Source organism: Lepus europaeus, chromosome 1 (genome assembly GCF_033115175.1).
Source record: "Lepus europaeus isolate LE1 chromosome 1, mLepTim1.pri, whole genome shotgun sequence".
Classification (NCBI taxonomy): domain Eukaryota; kingdom Metazoa; phylum Chordata; class Mammalia; order Lagomorpha; family Leporidae; genus Lepus; species Lepus europaeus.
The window spans coordinates 81,225,829-81,244,873 of NC_084827.1; the positions used below are offsets into that span (position 1 = coordinate 81,225,829).

At 35.8% G+C, this 19,045-nt stretch overlaps 1 protein-coding gene across 1 annotated transcript in view; it reads right to left on the bottom strand.

Annotated features, from left to right (window-relative positions):
• LRP1B (LDL receptor related protein 1B) overlaps positions 1 to 19,045 on the bottom strand; it is a 2,136,850-nt gene that overhangs the window by 33,732 nt on the left and 2,084,073 nt on the right. Inside the window, exons 85-86 of the mRNA XM_062186250.1 lie at positions 9,775 to 9,949; positions 5,781 to 5,885 (exon numbers count right to left, since the gene is read on the bottom strand). Coding sequence (XP_062042234.1) covers positions 5,781 to 5,885; positions 9,775 to 9,949 — 280 coding nt within the window. The remainder of the gene's footprint in view (positions 1 to 5,780; positions 5,886 to 9,774; positions 9,950 to 19,045) is intronic.

Consider the following 19,045-nt stretch of genomic DNA (forward strand, 5'->3'; position numbering starts at 1 on the left):
TCAGATGTAAATGATAGTCTGATCCGAGGGGGAAATCTTGTTATTAGGAAGGCCTGGTTAACTTGCGATTGACTTCAATAATTCTTCACAATATTAATAGTTTCCGGCCGGTGCCGCGGCTCAACAGGCTAATCCTCCACCTAGTGGCGCCAGCACACCGGGTTCTAGTCTTGGTTGGGGCACCGGATTCTGTCCCGGTTGCTCCTCTTCCAGGCCAGCTCTCTGCTATGGCCCGGGAGTGCAGTGGAGGATGGCTCAAATGCTTGGGCCCTGCACCCGCATGGGAGACCAGGATAAGCACCTGGCTCTTGGCTTCAGATCAGGGCAGTGCACTGGCCGCAGTGCGCCGGCCGCGGCGGCCATTGGAGGGTGAACCAATGGCAAAGGAAGACCTTTCTCTTTGTCTCTCTCTCTCTCTCTCACTGTCCACTCTGACTGTCAAAAATAAAAAAGAAAATTTAAAAAAATAGTTTCTATAATATACAATACAATTTTTAACAATATATTTTCAAAACAGCATATTAAAATTTTCTAAAAATAAGATTTTAACATTTTTCAATATATATCCTCTAATAAATGTCAAAACTCCTTTCCAATAAATGTTTAAAGGAACAGATTTCCTTTCTCTAAGCTTTTCTTTGCAGTTTCCTTGTTTCCCTCCACACTTCATAATAAGTGAAAATGGCCACCAAGAGACAAAAGCAAAGGCTGTCAAAGAACAAATCTATGCTTTCAGTTGAAGGATATAGTAATGAAATTTTTACATAGAAAAACCTGCCACCTTCGTAGATCTGAATAGTTTATGGAGTTCCCAAATGTAAATATTTCTATACAATTCAAATAGTTTTTTACTCTGAGGAAAAAAAATACAATACAAGTAGATTCAAGGTAAGCACTATATTGTATCTCTTAAAGAAGTTTTGTTTTCTACAAAGGCATTTAGATGAAACAGTGCATACTAAGTTTACTGGAATATGTGTGATCGCTAACAATTGAGATCTGATGCTGGCACTTGTTTTCTAGAAAGCTCTTCTTCTGAGGAGAAGCAGCCACTAGAGAGGTATTTTGAGAGCCTCATCATTCTTTAACTGAACTATTTTGTATTACTCATGGTCAGAGATACTCTGCATTAAATTTTATTTATATTTACTTATCTATTTGTATCTTAGGGAAAACTAGACAAGTTGCCATATTATATAAATATCAAATCTTAGAAACATGAGCATGGAATCTGTCTCGGAACCATTTTTCTATTCTAACAGTAGGCCTCTAATTAATTGAAAGAATGTCGGCCAGTTTTGTGGCACTGCAGGTTAAACCACCACCTACAAAGTGAGCACTCCATATGAGTGTCAATTCAAGTCCTAGCTGCTCCACTTCTAATGCAGCTTCCTGGTAGTGCACCTGGGAAGGCAGTGAAACATTGGCCCAAGGAACCCATGTGGGAGACCTGGATTGAGTTCTAGGCTCCTGGTTAAAGCCTAGTTCAGCTCCAGCCATCGTAGTCATTTGGGAAATGAACCAGCCCACAGAAGATACCTTTCTCTCTCTCTTCCTTCCTTCTTTGCTTCCTTCTTTCCTTCCTTCCTTCCTTCCTTCCTTCCTTCCTTCCTTCCTTCCTTCTTTCCTTCCTTCCTTCTTTCCTTCCTTCCTTCCTTCCTTCCTTCCTTCCTTCCTTCCTTCCTTCCTTCCTTCTTTCCTTCCTTCCTTCCTTCTTTCCTTCCTTCTTTCCTTCCTTCCTTCCTTCCTTCCTTCCTTCCTTCCTTCCTTCCTTCCTTTTTTCCTTCCTCTCCCTCTTTCTTTCTTCCTCTCTCTCCCTCCCTCTCTCCCTCTTTCTCCCCCTTTCTGTAAGTCTGCCTTTAAAATGAATAAATACTTTTTAAAAATAATGAAAGAATAGTCCTTTTGAATAGGTAAGTTTTCTTTGTTATAAAACTTGTCCTAAAAGTTTTCCCTAGATCACACTTACTATTTTTCCTTCATTTAATCCATAGCCAATCATTCAGAAAGAAATATACAGTTTCCTCCATTTCCTAACCTTTCAATTAACCAGTTGTCATGTAATTTTGGTCTGCACAGGGATTTTAAGACATCTGCCATAGGGGGCACCTAATTATAAAATCAAATAAACTTTATAAGCTTATCTTCTATGAGCTGTTTGAAGCTGGTTTTCTTTGACACTGTCCTCCTTTGACTCAGAAGAATCTGCTCCAATACATCTCCTCTAACACCTGTTGACTCTCGTTTACATTTGGGGATTCCTCCTTTATGCAATGCCAAAGCATTGTCATTTCCTAGAGTTCCAGCATTAGTCTTCTGCTCTTCTTTCTGTAAAACCAATCTTGTGTCATGGCGTAAAAGGTGCCTTGTAGACTGGTCCCAACATAGCTCTTTAGCTTTCTTTCCTCTCACTCTGTACATAGCCTGTTTTCTGTACTTACGAACCTTCACCTTTTACATTCAGATCCATTCTCCTTTGTGATACTCCCTCCCTTGGAAAAGATTTTTCAGAGGCAGACAATTAGTTTAGTAATTAAGATTCCAGTTATGAAACCTTCACCCATATGAGGGTCCCAGGATACGATGCCTGACTTGGGCTTGGCTTCTGAATAATGCAAACTCTGCGAGGCAGTAGTGATGACTCCAGTGATAGGGTGCTTGTCAATCATGTGGGAGACTTGGATTTAGTTCCTGGCTCCTAGATCTGGCTCTGCCCAGTCCTGGCCAATGCAGATATTTAAGAAGTGGATCAGTGGGTGGAAGTGTACTTTCTATCACTCTCTCACCCCTTCCCTCTCAAATAAATAAACACATAAAATTGTAACTAGATTTTTAGTCCACTTCTCTCTTGTAAAACTGTCATAGATTTTTTTCAAAATTCTTTGAAAATGTCACTTCTTCCATAAAGGCTTCTACCCTCCTAACAGGAATCATTAATTTATCCCTATTAGGTTTCCCACTATTCTTTGGCTATTTCCATATCATAACAATTAACAGATCATATTTTCATTTTAAAAAACCATCTATTTACACAAATTAAGTTTTTTAAAAAGTAATAGTCATGTAAAAATTATTTAAAACAGTAGTACAGTTTAAGAGTCACAATGAGGGCATGGACTTCAGATTCTGAAATGTATGTAGCAAGTGAGCTCAGTGTTATCTGTGACACAGGGGAAACTATTAGATAATAATGATAACCATTATATATAATCTAACATTACATATTATTTGGTTTATAATTAATGAATGGATGATAACAGTATAATTCTTCAATGCTTATTTTATGACATTAGTGGTTGAGAAATGTAATTAATGAACATTAGTCCTACTCTCACCATAAATTTTAGGGAATCAAAAGCCAAAGTAATCACAACATTTCCACAAAACCAAATGCAGGCAGAGATAGCTACCAGTAGTAAAAGGAATTTGCTCCAAATCTCTAAAATTAACATGTTTTTCCTGGGTGGTTTATCAGATAGGCTGATTTTCATTTTAAAATACTGAGTCTATCATGAAGTTTGCTATGACTGAAGAGTCGAAAAGAGCATCATGTGGGCTTCTTTTCCCAAGAGAGATTTTTTATTCTGGTGACACAGTGGTATGATATACAGTCATTCTGAGATGCATCTGTGAGTCTGAAACTTTTAATTTTGCCAGGAATAGTGAGACAGGGGCAGAATAGATGGAGACTGGTACCCAGACCAGCAATTGCTGGTATTCTCTGAAACTTTAAAAAATGAACTAAAATTAGAATCTCCATCACCCTGAACTTACTAACTCTAAAATAGCAATGAATCTACTGTTCTATTATTTTCTGCAAGTGCACTTCTTGGGTTCGAGCCCTCACTCTTCTCTTGAATCATGGCCAGACACTTTCATATGGCGTTCCTTCAGACGATACCCATGGCTTTCCTCTGTCTGTCTAATCAAGCACCAACTTCAAATCCAATCTGCTTCCATACAAACTTCTGCCTCAAATTTCTGGAGGCAGAAATTAATTATGAACAAAATAGTAGGGGTTCCATTATGAAATACCTTAATTTTAAAGCAATTATGGGTTAAAAACATTATTAAGTACTTTGCTACCATGACCAATGCATGTATTATCAGATGCCAATCAGGGATGTTGACTATGACACTGGTTTACTAAGGATGAGCCCAGGCATGACATTACCAAAGCTTAAGTTCACAATGACAAAAAATGTTTCCATTGTCATAAACATTGCAGTAATCACAGAGGTAATCACTGAAATTTCTCAGGGAAAATATGAGTTTATTTTTCACAAATTTTCTAAGCACCACAAACTGAATCACGAAAGAATGATTTAAAATATTAATAAATTGAAGTTTCTGGAATTTTCTAGAATGCATTTTCCAGCATTCCTTCTGTAAAGGAACTAAGGAAAGACAGTTTTCAGTAACATTTTGGAGAAAAAAAAAATAATGGACTACTCCATCAGTGCCTGAAATGGAGTTGGTCACTAAATAAAAAAAATCTCTATTACAAATATAACACCCAGTAGTAGAGTCTTAAAACAACTGTTTCTATACTTCTCTAATTACATGCTACTATTCTAGCAAATGCATTTTTAGTAGCTAGCTCCACCAGGTTTTGTATTCCCTCTGTTACCTTTCCAGACACTCTAGCAGTCTGTAGTGCACATACTTGACGGTGAGTGAAGCAAAGGTTAAGTGTGTATGACACAGATGAGCCCTGAGATTAAGTATACACTGTGAAATGCATGTGGATGTTCATGATTTAAACCAATGAACTGTGGCCTGAAATGATGTCACACGAAGCGCAGTGGTAAGTGGAAGGTTAAACCTACTTGCATCTCGGCTCATTAAACGCAGTTAAAGTGCAAATCCCCTCATTCTGACAGTAGTGATCACAAGGGTTCTCTTTCTGGTCACAGCGCTGACTTTTAAACCCCACAGAGCATCTGCAGAATTTCAGTAAAATACAGCTAAATAAGGCGTCTGACTTTTTTTTTTTTGCCAAATATGTTTCAAGTTTATTTTATACAGAGATAGTAAACAATGAAGAAAACTGTTTCCAGATATGCTTACTTTCTCATACACACTCATCACATGCTACGCTGACAGGTTTGGGAACCTGATGCTAATGTGCATCACATGAGGCAGTCACCCTTTCGGTCAAACGATGATAAACAAAACTCAAAACAGTGATCACAGAAGCTTAGTGGTTTCATTTCAAGTTATCCGTTTGGACAGTCAGATAACTGGGTAGGCGGAAATATTAAATTCCAGATTTTCCCAGGAACTTTAAGAATCTCCAGTACTTTTCTCTCAGAAACTCAGACTCAAGTAAAGACATTCCAGGGACTTAACAGGTTTACTTAACACAACACTTTAAGTCTGATACGTAAGTCCAAGAGCATTATGCAGCTGAAAAGATATCACAAGTTCTTTTGAAATAAATGGCCACAAGTACCAAGGGATTCATCAAAGATGATTATCTCCACACTTCATATAACTGAATCATGTCAGTGCAATTGAATTTCCAAGTTCAAAGATCCTTGAATGTTTGTAATGATGTGATGCTAAGAACTGAATGAGCTCGTCCTCATGAAATCATTAATAGCAAATTGATGAAGGAGGAGATTCTATAGAACATGAGCCAATGAGGGACAATACTTGATCAGAGATGTACATGAAACATTCATCTAAAATGCCTCCCCGCCCTGGAAAAGAGAGGCACAGGGAATCCACATACAAAGTCCTGTCATAAAATGCCCACGATGTTATGAAATACTCACAGACACACAGGTACATTTGTCTCTGGGTCCAGCTGGCATGTGCCACCATTGTAACAGTAGCCATCACATAACTGACAGCTAGAGGCAATCTTTCCATTAGTGCAGCTGCAGCAACAACAACAAAGAAATCCCATTGTTACTGGCACCATTACTGTTGGAAGCTGACACACTATCTCTGCATATAAGATTATTCACCCTACAAGAGTAATGAATTGGCTGCCTAAAAGTAAGCTTTCAGGAACAGAGATTGGCTGGAGGCTAAGTATTTTATTTTTTATTAGAATTATGACTTTTTTTTCTTTTGGTAATTTCCAGATTTTCAATACATTTTCTTAATACACAAATTTAATTTAGCTATATATATGTGTGTGTGTGTAAAAATAGGCTTTTTACTCCAATGTCTATCATTTACAATTCAGGGAGACATTAGCCCTGGTATCTTGTTCCTCTTTCATAAAACTAGGATTTGGTAACAACTTTGTGAATTATAAACCATATGACCAAAGAATAATCTTGAAGAATATGTTTCAGCTTTTCATTCTAAACTGGAAATGTGATCCAAAAAAATATTAGGCAATTTAAATACCACCCTTTGTAAGATAATGTATATCCTATGGTCATGTTGATCTTATGGTTTATCTTTGAATATGTGTTATAATTAATGTCAAACTCTTTTCATTCTAATAAAAGAAATGTAGGAGTTCACTGAATAGCAGTGTTTTAGGAGTGATGTGAAATATGGCAAGAATGTAATGAGGCAGGCTTTCTTGAAAAACATAGCAAGACAATTCTTCTTCAAAGTTACACTACATGACTGGGTTAATAGTAAATATTCTGTCTATTGTAATACTTGAAAATAAGTATAACAATCAGAAAATATATTAATTTATTATGTGCCATTCATTTTTAAACAAATGAACAATTAGACTGAACAATGAAAATTGTGAGGGGATGGAGTAAAGTCAATCAATATTCTATGGGAACTGTGGTAACACAATCATAAAAGTCTGAGCTGAAATCAGAATTAGAGTAGATCAAGTTGTTTTAATCAGGTGATCATGCCAGAATTTGGTGCTCTGAAATAATCAATGGTATCACAATGTCTTGAAATAACTTGACAAAGAATTCAGGCTGCCTTGTCATTGATTAATCTCCACAGTGGGTAACTATTGTAATACATCTATCACAGAGTAATTCCCAATGATAAGTAAGATGACTGAAATAATTGGTTGGCAGTGCTATAATTCATTTTTTCTATGCATATTTATTTGACATCATGTGCTTAATTTGAAAAAATTTCTGAAGGGTCTGGCTATAAAATTGTATTCCTTCTCAAGATGAACAGGATCAGTGTATAAACTATATGCAGAATGTGTAATGAAAATATGTGAAAATGGAATCAGTTCTGGGGAAGGCAGAGTGGTCTAAAGTCTCTAAGATTCCATCCTTTACAAACTCTATAGGTATCCTGACTTGAATGCAAAGCATATCAAGTACACAAGCAGTGACATTGGTGTCTGATACATTAAATGGAACCAAGGGAGTTTTCCTCCATGACCAGTCTCCTTGAAAGTCAAGATTAAAAAGTTATAGTTTCTTGTTTGGTAAGACAGATAACATCAAAGCAAGAAAATTAGTTTGTTCTATATTAAAATGACTCTCTACAAGAAAAGATAACTGTATACCAGACTTCATATTCTAAAAGAGAATACTTTGGTTTTAAACGTCTGCTTCCAACAGCTATAACTGATGTTAACCCTTTTCTTTCCAAAGGATTTGTATGAATCCTAAACTGAAGGTAAAATCTGTAGATGTTTTAAATGTGAAATACATATTATGCAAATTATTATGTTTCAAATAGCATAGTCCATATTTTCATGTAAATTTTCATAATACTTTCCTGTTTTAGATGTATATCACACAAAGTGTGTGATATATCACTTTCCAAAACTTATCAGTTATCAACTCATGACAATTGACAGTAAAAGGAAATTGTTAAGGTTATTGAAGAATATGATCAAGTATCCCTTGCTGATATTTACTTTGATTTCCAGAAGACAGAAAAATATATAATTAGCTATGTTTTAAAGACAATACTACTTGTTCTTGATAGAATACCTATTTAGATTGACAGTTCCTAAGCTGTGCATTTCAAATACCACTGCATATTTGTAATAACAAGACTTCCTGGTGGTTTGAATTTTCCTAATTAAATAAAAAAGGATTCACTTTGACTGTTACAATTTCATCTTATTATGTGTTGTTTACCTAGGAAACAGAATTCCATCCTCACTGTCAATTTCATTATAATGCTAAATAAAAATTATCATAGAAATGAAAACAAACTTTGATCATCTAACATGTTTCAGAACACTCAAAGAGTTCTGTTTGCATTGCCATGCTCACATATTATATAGCTTATCTGGTAAATCAACTCATTTTATACTCTTATTTTAAAAGATACACTACTCATTGTTACCATATGTTATTTATCCATTCTTAGATACAGATTTCTAAAAAAGATCTTTCAAAAGAACTATAATATTGGATGTCAACAGCCTGCTCAGTTTATGAGAAACTGATTTTCCTAGTTTGGAGAAACCAATTTTCCCTACAAAGCAGGCAAAATTGAGGGGCCCTGAGAATCCTGTCCATTCTTCCTTAAATGGAATTTCCTTATACGATATAAACAAAGTATGTGCTTCTGAGTTTTTTCAAGGTAAATTCAGTAGAAAACTTGGGATCTGAGTCTTTTTTATATAATAGCCTGGGAACAAGGAATGAAGTTGCAAAGATGAGTGTAACCCATTCTAATGTGGTACACTGGGCACAAAGTGAAATGTTTGCCTACTAATTGAAATAGAACTTTTTCATGATGAAGTTTCATTGTAAGGAATCATGAGCAAATATGGTTTTGGTAGTTATATGAAAGTTGGTTTTGCATTTACATACATATAAAAGGCATATGTTTATATTGTAGTAATGTTTCCAATTATTTGCTTTGAAAATAATGTACTTTCAAACGACCCAATTTGTAGGTTTTGAGTAAATGTCATTCATAATGATAACACAAATCATATTTAGAGTAAATTCTAAAATGAGAGTAAATTAAAAAGAAAAAATGTTGATGCTGTCTGCAATAAAATATTATTGGGCCTTGTGTGACAGAGCATCATAATTTATCTGGTACTCTCATGGAGATCTCAGAGGAAGCTGAGGCATGGGCACTTTGCAGGCATACTTTTTCTCTATCATCATAAGCTCACTTATGATGCTACTAAGCAGGACAAGGGATAGATCAGTTCTTAATAAACCCCTCTTAAAGGCTGTGAACAGAAGTTAGGAGTGAGAATTGCTCTTTAACTTCAGTGACATAAATTTGTTTAATGCTAGGAACTGAGTGGTATTACCCTTTAGGCACAGTCTGCTGTTTTATATTCACTTAAAGTCAAGTGGCAAAAGAAAATGTTATAAAAGTGGAAGTTGGACATTTTTGTGTAGTTATTTCCCAGATCACATTATTCCTTCTCCTATTTATTTGGGGTCATAATGTTCACAGCAAATGAAGAAAAAATTTAATGTCACTTCCATTAGACAAGTTTCTGGCTCCATCCTCAAAGGATCAATTTGTAACAACATAAAGATCAACTCACTAACTACATAAAATTCTCAATGAAAAATAGTGCATACAGCTTTTTGAAAGTGTACTGTATTTCATAATTTCTCGCTTATTTTTAGGAATATTCTAGAGGAAATAATTTGGCCATATCAGTACACAATGGATTTTCATGTTCCACAGATGTTGATGACAGGTGTTGAATAAGTTTTGGTCAATCAAAATAAATTTCAGTTTATCTATAGCCACAAAAAGCACAATGGTTGCTAAATAAACATACACAATTGTAATAATTTACATGGTTTTTGCCATTTATTGCTGAACCTCTATTTCCTTTGTTTCAAATATTTTTATATATTAAACTGGACGTTCACTTACTTGCAAAATATATCTTCATTGTCTTTATTTATAATGCAGTGCCCCCCATGGCACCTTATACACTTGTCAACCTCACACTTTGGTCCTTCATAGCGTGCTGGACAGACACATTCAACACTTCCATCATCCCTGATGGTACATGATTCAGAATTCACACAATAGTGGTGACACACATCTAGGAAGAATGCACACCAAAAATCAAAATTATATTACAAAATGTTTTTCCAGCCATAATAAATGTTACCATTTCACTTACTATTAAAATTATCAATCAATAAATAAGTTAATTTCCAAAAGCAGTTTTTAATTATACACACGCTGGCATTTTCTAATTATTCACTTGATTTTTCTTTTTTGTTTGAGTTAGTTCTCATTTCATCTGGCTATAAGAAGAGAAATTATATTGATATAAGGCAAGCTGATAAATTCAAATTTCTAAGTTTTATTCTTTAAAAAAGATTTTTTTTTTACTTAATATATACTAAATCGATCTTCTGTATATAAAGATAATTGAAAATGAATCTTGATGTGAATGGAATGGGAGAGGGAGCAAGAGATGGGAGGGTTGAGGGTGGGAGGGAAGCTATGGGGGGGGGGGGAGCCATTGTAATCCATAAACTGTACTTTGGAAATTATATTTACTAAATAAAAGTTTTTTAAAAAAAGAGTGTCAATTGTTAAATCAAAAAAAAAAAAAGACGTTTTATTTATTTGAAAGGCAAACAATGGAGAGAAAGACAGATAATGTTCCATTTGCTAATTAGTTTCCCAAATGCCTGTATCAAACAGGTTGTGGGGAAGCCAGGAGCCAGGATCTCCATCTGGGTTTCTTGTGAGGGTGGCAGAACCCAAGTGTTTGGGCTGTCATTCTCTGCCTCCCAAATACATTAGCAGGAAGCTGGATCAGAAGTGCAGTATATAGGACTCTGCGACCAAGCACTCCAGTATGGATGTGGATGTCCCAAGCAGCAGATTAACCCTGTAAAGAACAATGCAACTGCAATTCAAAATAAGCAGAAATGCTCAAATTCAATTAGATGTCATGTATAGCTCCTCTTCAAAGCTCTTTTCTTAAGATCAATGCAATGTGTGGTTTGGGTAGAGAACTCTTCTGCAATGGCTTTGGGTGCTGCAGAAAGAAGCCTCCTTGCACAGGTGCCAAACACAACCACTTATTTTCCAAATCCATTAGCAGGTAAGAAAGAAAGAAGATTTGCCTCTCACAGAATGCCAAGAGCAAAGCTAGCTGCTCCAATGTGGGTGGGAAGTGATAGCAGCAATCTGGGCTATTGTCCACTCCACCCTGCCGCACCAAGGTAAGAGCTCAACATCCTGTCAGTGAAAGGGAAAGTCTCCCTGTGCTCTGAGCCTTTTATTTTAAAAGATGTTTCTGATTGAGCATCACAGTTTTTTTTAAACTTCTATTTAAATTTCCAAAGTACAACTTCTGGATTATAGTGGCTTTTCTCCCCATAACCTCCCTCCCACCCACAACCATCCCATCTCCCACTCCCTCTCCCATCCCATTCTTCATCAAGATTCATTTTCAGTTATCTTTATATACAGAAGATCAATTTAGTATATGCTAAGTAAAAATTTCAACAGTTTGCACCCACACAGACACACAAAGTATGGAGTACTGTTTTAGTAGTAGTTTTACCATTAATTCACAATATAAACACATTAAGGACAGAGATCCTACATGGGGAGTAAGTGCACAGTGACTCCTTTTGTTGACTTAACAATTGGCACTCTTGCTTATGGCGTCAGTAATCATCCTGGGCTCTTGTCATGAGCTGCCAAGACTATGGAAGCCTCTTGAGTTCACAAACTCTGACCTTATTTAGACAAGGCCATAATCAAAATTGGAAGTTCTCTCCTCCCTTCAGAGAAAGGTACCTCCTTCTTTGATGGCCCGTTCTTTCCGCTGGGATCTCACTCACAGAAATCTTTCATTTAGGTTTTTTTTTTTTTTTTTTTTTTTTTTTTTTTTTTTTTTTTTTTTTGCCAGAGTGTCTTGGCTTTCCATGCCTGAGAAACTCTCATGGGCTCTTCAGCCAAATCTGAATGCCTTAAGGGCTGATTCTGCAGCCAGAGTGCTGTTTAGGACATTCTATGAGTCTGCTGTGCATCCTGCTTCCCATGTTGGATCCTTCTCTCCTTTTTAATTCTATCAGTTAGTATAAGCAGACGCTAGTGTTGTTTATGTGATCCCTTTGACACTTAATCCTATCATTATGATCAATTAGAGCATCACAGTTTTCTAAACTACAAAGGAAACTTATTCCCCAAATAGTTCTCTATCTCTTGAACACGTATAATTAAAAAAAGGCAATTTAGTAATATAACAGACACTCTCATTTCAAATGTAGGCATTCTTCTTCGATCTTTTGAAAAGCAGACAGGTCTATATGTGTGTTTATATAAATATATCATAATTTAGTATATTTACAACATTAAAATTCATAAGATAAATAAACAAGAGCTGATTAAATTGATCCCAGACTTTCTCTTTAGGAGCAGCAATTTCCTTCTAGCTATCTAATTGTGAGGCAGTGTTAAATGAGATTAGCTGAGATAAAAATCACAATTTATAAACTTTAACTTTTATATGACAATGATAGTGGGTGAGGAAAATTAAAATATAATTTATAATTCTCATGTCTGTATGTTTACCTAGCCTTTTATTAAATCAGACATAAATTAAATTTATTGACAGGCTGGCTTCGTAACTATGGAAATTTATTTCAAGCATTCTTGTACTCATTGTTGCATTATTCTCAGTACCCTCATTGAAATTCAATGTTTAATCCTATTTAACATCTTCAAGAAAAGTAGCACTTTCAAAAGTGAGAGATTTGGTGGTCTAAAACTTAAGTTATAACTAGTATCTGTGCACAATGATGTCCAATTTTAGTGGTTCTAGGAGTGACCAGACACAGTGTACATGACACAAATTCTGTCTTCATCCATGAAGAGTGTATTAACATCTCTTTCTTCTCTGAAGAACAACTTCCAATAAACAGTTTGCTGTTTTCCTCACATTGAAAGAGAGCCCACAATTGTTCTAGAATTGCAAATGTTGGTCCTGGTTTGGCTGCTTGATGGAACACAGAAGGCTACTGACCTTGAGTCATTTATCAGAGGGTGCCATAATTCATTAAAATCAAGCAGGGGGCCTCCCAACACACAGGTTTAGGATGGGGCCCAAGTGATACCCATTGGACACAATAAAAAACTTTCTACTTATTGAACTTGTGACATACTACAGTGGGATTCATTGAGTACAGGACTCAAAGGAGAATTTGAGATCTGGAGAGAATTTCACTGGATTGCAAATGGACTACATTGTCGAATAGTTGTAAATGGATTTATTTGACTGAAATAGTTTATTTCTTGACTAACACTGACAGCCATAATTAAAATATAATTTTAATTTCAAATGTCATGGAATTTTCCTTTAACCATACCAATGATGGACCTGGAAAACCAGAAAACTTTGTGTTAACATCTTGAAGGTTCACACAGCCCAGTACTACACTGTCACAAAGAATGAAGAGTTTGCCTTTACCATAAAGAGTTAAAGGGCAAGTAATTCTGATAATAAATAGTTTTGATACATAAATTAACACTGCCTTGGACTAAGACCAAAAGAATATGAAAACATACATAACTCCTTGTAATCAAAGAAATGTAATTTAATTAGTTAATGAAATACAGTTACATATTCACCAAACAACAGCAGAAAATCCAATACACTAGGAGTGCAGTGAATATTGTTCAACCAATTTGGAAAATAACTGGAAGTTTCTACTAGTTTTGAATACCTGTATACCTTTGACCCAGCATGTTCACTCTAGTATGTGCCCAAGAGAAAGCATGCACCAGTGCATTAGAAATATGTATCCAACAAGCATAGCAAACCTTTTAGAAATAGCTCAGAACTGAAAATAGTCCCAGCAACAACACAAAACGAATGGATGAACTGTGGTTCACTAATACAATGAAGTGCTACACATACACACACACACACATACAAAATGAAAACATTATAATGCTAAGCAACAATATGGATGTGTCTCACAAAAATACTGTTGAGAGAAGAAGTTGGCCATACAAATATATACTGCATTTAAAATTATATGATGTTTAAAAGGAAAAACTAATCTATGGTTTTAGAAGTCATGAAGGAGCTACCTTTGGGGAAAATGATAAGGAATATTGGGAAGTATGGGGGTGCAGCTAATGTATTCTCTTGACCTGAATGTTGGTTTATATTGTGTATACCTGCCAATAACTTCTGAAACTTTATAGATTTCCATGTATATACTATTTCAATGGAATTTTTTTTATTTAAAAGAGTATAAGCTACACTAGAATAATTTAGGAATTCTAGCTTATTTTGCTAACTAGGCTAAATAATTTTCTCATTATAGACACTTTTTATTTTTAAATTATGTTTTCTTACATTTTTATTTTAAGATGCAATACTCACATATTTTTGTGAAGTACAGGTGCAATATTTCAATACATTTACACATGGTAAACTAGACAAACCTGGCATATAAACTTTACATTTCCTTATCTTTTCTTTGTAGACATTATTTTTGAAAAGAATTAAGTCTATATTTTATTCCTTAAAGGGAATTATTTACTCTGTATTGCTACAGTATTTTTTATAGAATGTCAGATGCACATTATTCAGTGCAGCTGATTGACCTCAAGGCACAAATACACAATCCCAAGAATGTAACGTAAATGTTTATTTTTGATAAAATTATGAACTACACAAATACTAGAATCTCCACTTGAAGAGAAATTCTTAATAGCATATTGTTAAGCTATGCCACTTTTCCCCTCTAAACAAGACAGCAATCTCTGAATTCTTTCTTCACTGATATTCAGATAGAGAGACATGGAACTCTTCCCAGTTCACATACTTAGTATTCCATGCTGAGTCGAAGTTCAGAGGCAGAGAGTTGTTATTACACTGCTGATTTGGCAGAATTACTTTTCAGTGCCTTTCTATGACAATTTTCTGATCATCTCCTGCTATTTGGCTTAAGGTTTAAAGCATGTGGAAGCCGCTGAGTTACTCGTGTGGGTGGTTTGTTTTCTGCACTTTTTAGGATTCCAGTGATTATCCTTTCTTCATTTAATCTTCATTCTTTCTCCTTGGCCCTCCCTCTTCATCCCTCCTAACCTTTTCTCCCCTCCCTCCTTTCATGTTAAAGGCACTAACTTTTTTCCAACTCTAAGACTCCTGAACACAGTGAACATCAGACCTTAATAAGAAACTTATCCACAATTTAAGGTACCACATAACATTGGATTGCAAACTTGCAAATCAGAAAACAGTTCCTTCATGTGCACTCTATTATTTCAAGTGCTATCATGACATCTACTATACAAGCCCAGGAAAGAGTGTGAAAAATATAATGTTGATTTCTGTGGCTTCTAAATTGGGTGATACAAAGGAAGTCCAGGTTCTCTATTGTCTCGACATCATGACTGTAGTGCTTCATACATCACAGCTATGGCACTTCAATCTCTCTCAGCAATAACCCGATTTTAGTCAGAAGTGTCTATGTAAAACTGTATAAATACATGCTCTATTTTCATCAGTTTCTCCTCTCTCTCTACTGTGGTAGATTAATTACTACCCACTCATATTTAAATTCTGAGGATCACTTCAGCTATTTAAGTCACAAAAGGAACTTTTCCTTAGTACTTCCATACCCAGCAGAACTTGGTTTACTAATTTAGCAAAGTTTGAAAAACAGTGTATGAGAAGGCTTCTTTGGTGTGCAATTATTCTCTCAGATTTTAAGAGTTTTGCTCCCAACCCTATAAGCTCTGCAATGAGCAGAGACATTAGGAGCCACTGGCAGGGCCCTTTTCTTATCCCTTCAACAAGAAAAGTAGTTGTCCTATGGAGGGTTATCACTTAAGTCATCAAAAATGCTTTAAAGCCATTTTCAAGGTATTCTTTCTAATGTATGGATACACACAATCTTATACAACATATACTGATAAGCTTATTAATGACTCATTTATCACTATGAGTATCAATTATTTATATGAACTTACCTTTATAGTCTTCTGGGTTATTTTCATAGTTGAGCTTTGCTAAGCTAAATGTTACTGAAGCCATAGAAAGAATATAAAGAACAATTTAATAATTCCTTTAAAAAACAAAGGATAGTGATATTGGTGGTTGGTTAGCATCAAGGCGTACAGGAAAGGGGTTGTGTTCTGTTTTGTGATTCAGATGTCCCCCACCTCACCCCACAACTCCCTTTCACACAGAAACAGTGACTACTTTCCTCACAAATTTAAATATCTTAATAGTTACTGACAATCAAAGATAACTTTTAAAAATAAAAATTTGACCAAAAGAAGATAAGTTAGAAAGAAAGCATAGGTAATAAAGGATTCTTTTGTTTAGATATGGAATAAAAAAGGGATTAAACAAAGAGAGCGATTGAAGAGTAAAGACAGAAGATTCTAGCTAGAGTGATCAGTAGGCATTATGTAGGAGTAGTCTGAATTTATAGAAAACTAATGCTAATAGAAAAACGTAGTCAATCTCCATGTAAGCAATCAGAGTAATTTTATTATGAAGATAAAATGGAAGTGGTGGACCCATGATTGGTTACTTGCTGAGAGCATGCATGTATCCCATTGCATTGTGGGAGCTGCAGAAAGTGCCGCTGAATACAGAGCAAAGCATTCACTTTCAGAGAACTGACAGCCTTATTGTAAGGTTAAGAGATGAAAAAAGGAGCCGAATTGATCTGAATGGCCACTGTGGTAAAGGCCTACAAATATTATTGCCAACAAAATCTTTCTCCCTATGGAATGTTCTATCACATAAATTCTGAGTATTTTACTGACATGAACGGCATAGCAATTGAGATGTTCTGCATATCATAATAAGGAGTAATAATAAAATGTAATTAATCTGTGCTAAGAAAGTAGAGATTACCATGAAATTATACCATAACCCTTTATATTCACAATATAAAAATTGTTATAACCTCTGTAGGATAATTACACTAAGAACTACCTAGTAGCACCAAACATAATCATGCAATAGAAAGGACAATGATGAACATACAATTATAGAGTATTCATATGGTAATTAGGTAAATGGGAACTAACGAATAAGTGAATGGCTATTTTCTACAACAGAAATGAAATAATTTTCAAGGGAGATCATTATTGCACTCTTTCTCTCTCAATCTTGCTTTTTCATGCACACAGAAATATAAGGAAATACTTCTTCCTTTAAAAGACCACATAAAAATGTGTGCATATATGGGCACAGACATAGGTATATGAATATTCAAGGGGAGTCATATATCTATACAATCTCTAACTATGTTTAAATTCCTTCCCAAGTATTTTTCTTTGATTGAAAAGTAATTGCCAAGACACTAAACTATTAACTGATATTTGCAACTGGCCTATTCACATTGTAATACTTACTGAACTGTGAAAATTAAAGAGAAGAAAACCAAACTAAATAATAGCAGCTAAATAGGAGCAGAAGACAGTCACTAAGTATAATGGGAAACTTGGAGAGCCTTTAATGGGTACCACAGAATGGTTAGAAAGGGGAATGTAAATTATACACTTACATGAATGTACACTAATACTTTAATGGATTTTGATCTGGACCTTCATCTGTGTAGATTGGTCTTAATATTCATAGTTTAAGTAAGTCCTTGATAATTTAGGGGTACATATACACAAACACACACACAAAAAAAACAATAAATTAAAGTACGATTGTATTGCTTCCACAAAGAATAATAGAAACATTGTATCTGCAAATCCTGAGAATTCCATAACTGAAGCCCCCTTCAGTGCAATTCACATTCCACTTTGAACGTTGTTGTGTACCAGAAGAATAGGTTGTATGAATTCTGCTAACTAACATGCTGCAAAGAGGTTTATGGGTTATTTCAATACATATTTGGAATGTAAAATGTCTAGGAACTGCAATCAATGACATTTTATAAACTTTTGATGGGTCTTTGTCTCAAGATGACAAAATAAAAAGAAAAACAAAAACATCAGGTAGAATACGAAGGACATGGAGCTCTTCTTTAGGCTAACAGTTTTACCCTCCCCCCCTTAATCACTGCCTATTTTTCCAAGATACTCTTTGGTTACCTTTAAGCTGAGGCAGTGATGCTAAATCAGGCTGGAAATGATATCCACGTTCCCTCTTCACACTCCCACAGTGCCCTCCTACTACCACGGCCAACAAGACACAGTTGGACTGAAATGGTGGAAATAACCATTATAATAATGAATATTCTATTTAGGTATCCACTACATAATAGGCACATGTGCTATAAATGATACCATTCTCTTTTTATTAGGTGAGTAGAATAAGGCATAGAGAGCTTAAGCAATTTATGAAGATCACAAATAGGTGGGAGAACAGCCTTTCAAATCTAAATAGGACTAACTCTAGATAATAAGCACTTTTTTGTATTCAATACTTCATTTATTAACTCAGGAAAAGAAATCTACAAAGCAATTTTCAATATTTCTACTATTCCTTTTTCTTTATCTGGATGTAGAATTGAAAATGCCCCATTTCTGGTTATCTCAGGACCTACCACCCATCTGAATGCAAGCATCCTGGCCGGAGCCACGGCTCAATAGGCTAATCCTCCGCCTTGCGGCGCCGGCACACTGGGTTCTAGTCCCCGTCAGGGCACCGGATTCTGTCCCGGTTGCCCCTCTTCCAGGCCAGCTCTCTGCTATGGCCCGGGAAGGCAGTGGAGGATGGCCCAAGTGTTTGGGCCCTGCACCCGCATGGGAGACCAGGAGAAGCACCTGGCTCCTGCCTTCGGATCAGCGCAGTGTGCTGGCCGCAGTGTGCTGGCCGCAGCGCGCTGGCCGCGGTGTCCATTGGAGGGTGAACCAACAGAAAGAAAGACCTTTCTCTCTGTCTCTCTCTCTCACTGTCCACTCTGCCTGTCAAAAAAAAAAAAAAAAAAAAAAAAGAAAAGAAAAAAAAGAAAAAAAAGAATGAAAACATCCTGCAGCAGCAAGAGGAGCAGACTCAGGAAATGCACACGATGCCACCAGACACCAGGCAGTCTCCTCCCTGTGATCTGAACAAAATATTCATAGTCCAGGTGTCATTCTTAGGCCCCATTCCAGTCCAAGTTGGATATTAGTCCCTTAATCCATTGGTGATTGTTCTCACACTTGAAGGGAAAACTGAATCATCAATGAGATCTATTAA